This window comes from Cyprinodon variegatus, unplaced genomic scaffold (assembly GCF_000732505.1).
Source record: "Cyprinodon variegatus isolate N-32 unplaced genomic scaffold, C_variegatus-1.0 Scaffold1418, whole genome shotgun sequence".
Classification (NCBI taxonomy): domain Eukaryota; kingdom Metazoa; phylum Chordata; class Actinopteri; order Cyprinodontiformes; family Cyprinodontidae; genus Cyprinodon; species Cyprinodon variegatus.
The window spans coordinates 26375-28553 of record NW_015151871.1 but is presented as its reverse complement, the minus strand read 5'-3'; the positions used below and the strand labels follow the sequence as shown (position 1 = coordinate 28553).

Genomic DNA, 2179 nt, shown 5'->3' with positions numbered 1-2179 from the left:
AGAAAAAAGGAACCATGGCAGACGATGATGCGGAGAGGAGAGTTTATTTTGAAAAGATTGAGTTTTTAAGGTTGGGAAAGATCGCTAGATGCGCTACCATCCATGTTTTCTTCTGTAAACACAGCATGCTTGTGATGTCACAGCGCATGTGGGGCGCTTAAGCTGTATAAATGCAGTTCACACAGGAGATCACAAGTCGTATATATATATATATATATATATATATATATATATATATATATTATATATAAATATATATTATATATAAATCACATTTCACAAAGAAAACGGGGGTTGAGTATCAAGGCCTGCAGTGGATGTAGCCTTAGAGCAGGTTAAAACTGTTATTCTAATAAAGTCTTCATCAACGTGTGTTTAGGACTTTGGTCTGGATGTTGCAGCCTTTGAGAACATGATTGGAGATTGCCCCACGGCGTTCTTCAGCCTGGCTGTGACCTGCTGTAATGTAAGAGCCCCCCTCCCCCTCCTGTTTCCTGCTCACTGGGCCTCAGATCGCGGCTGAGTTTTTCTTTTCTTTCTGGTTTTCAGATGCGTGCAGAGAGACGTCCCTCATTCTCTGATATTGTCTCCACATTGGAGGCCCTGCGAGGAGAGGACAAACACGCAGCCATCACTCTTGGTAAAACACTTCATCAGGTTTATTCATCCATGATCTGATCAGACCAGGTCTGCTTTTAGTTGTTGACACCAGCAGGAGGAGGAAGATTTTAGTCTGACATCATGTTTAGAAAACCTCTGGAGTGTTTTATTTGACTAGAAAGTAAATTAGAGGTCAGGGTCTGTGTGACGGAGACCAACAGGAAGCTGCAGGAATGCTAACTGCTGTCTGCTTCTGCTGCTAACAGAGCCGCCGATGGTGACTGTCAGCCCATACCGGCGCCGCAGCTCCCCCTGTCACCCCGGAGACCACGGCCAACCCAGGAAGGGCCTGGCCAGGAGCCAGTCAGATATGACGCCCCCAGGAACCCTGACCCCGCCCCTCCTTGGAACACCTGCGCGGGTCAACCCCTTCTCCCTCCGCAGAGACCTAAACGGCGGGCGGTGTAAACTGCTGGACACGCCCAGCAAGTCGGTCATCTCCCTGACCTTCGCCCTGCCAGCGCGGGATTCCTGTTGCTCCCCCCGCCTCCTCAGAGGTACATCAGGGATACAAGCTCCACCCAGGAGGTGTCAGTCGCTCCCCAGTACGCCAGAAATCAGCCGGACTGCAGCGTTCCCCTGTGACAGCAGGCAGGAAGAGGGCAGGCGGGGGCAGGTTGGCTCTATGGAGGCTGATGGGACGGTGGGGGGGTCAGAGAGGACGGAGGTTACTGAGGAGGGGGGCGGGGATGCTGGTCTGCCTCTGGAGCTGGAGATGGTTTCTCTGGAGCGGCTGGAGGAGGAGGAGGAGGAGGAGGAGAACAATGAGGAGAGTGTCTGTCTCCATGAACCCATGGACTGCACCAAGTCCCCAGAACCAGCCAAGAGACCCCTAAACTCCGCCCACCTCAGACCCCTGCTGACCAACGGCTGGCGGCGGCCCATCTCCAACGGACCGCCTTCTTTTCCTGCTCTGCCAAAGCTGGACAACAACAACCTGTCGGAGCTGGTGATTGGCCAGCCGGTCCAATGGGGGCGGGGACGGTACTCCAATGGATGCAGTGACGGCCAGGTCCCGCCCTCTGACCTCACAGGCTCCTCAGAACGAGATGAGGTCACTTCCTGTCCAAGCTGCTGCTTAGTAGGTCTGAGTTTCCCCTCCATGTGCCTCCGTGGCTCAGCGGCTGTCCCCGTCTCCCGGCGAAGGGCGTCGTTACCCCGACAACGGCAGTACCAGAACCTCAACGGTACAATAACTGGTAGCAGTGCTTCCTCTTCCTCAGCCGCCGCTACCAAAACGCTCCTGTATCGCAGCAGCAACGGACTGGTGGTGACGGACCGGTCCACTCCACGTGAGCCCAGCCGCTCCCTGCCGGAGGCGCAGTCTTAGCTCCCCCTCTGACCCACTTTAAACCCAAAGCTGATGGTCTGAGAGGTGGACGGAGGTAGAAGGTCATCATGGCGGCTGAAAGGAAACGCCTCAGCGCGTCTGTTAGAGTCCATAGATGGTCCAAAGGTTCCGGAACGCTGGTGGATCGCTTCTGCTCCGTACAGCAGAGTGATGCTTGTGTTCCGCAGC

The 2179-nt window shown here is 54.3% G+C and overlaps 1 protein-coding gene across 1 annotated transcript in view; it reads left to right on the top strand.

Moving 5' to 3' along the window:
• Positions 1-2173, top strand: part of LOC107103309 (dual specificity testis-specific protein kinase 1-like) — a 17967-nt gene extending 15794 nt beyond the window's left edge. Inside the window, exons 6-8 of the mRNA XM_015402966.1 lie at positions 380-466; positions 550-640; positions 867-2173. Of these exons, the coding sequence (XP_015258452.1) occupies positions 380-466; positions 550-640; positions 867-1990 (1302 nt within the window). The 3' untranslated portion in view covers positions 1991-2173. The remainder of the gene's footprint in view (positions 1-379; positions 467-549; positions 641-866) is intronic.
• The last annotated feature ends 6 nt before the right edge of the window (positions 2174-2179 follow it).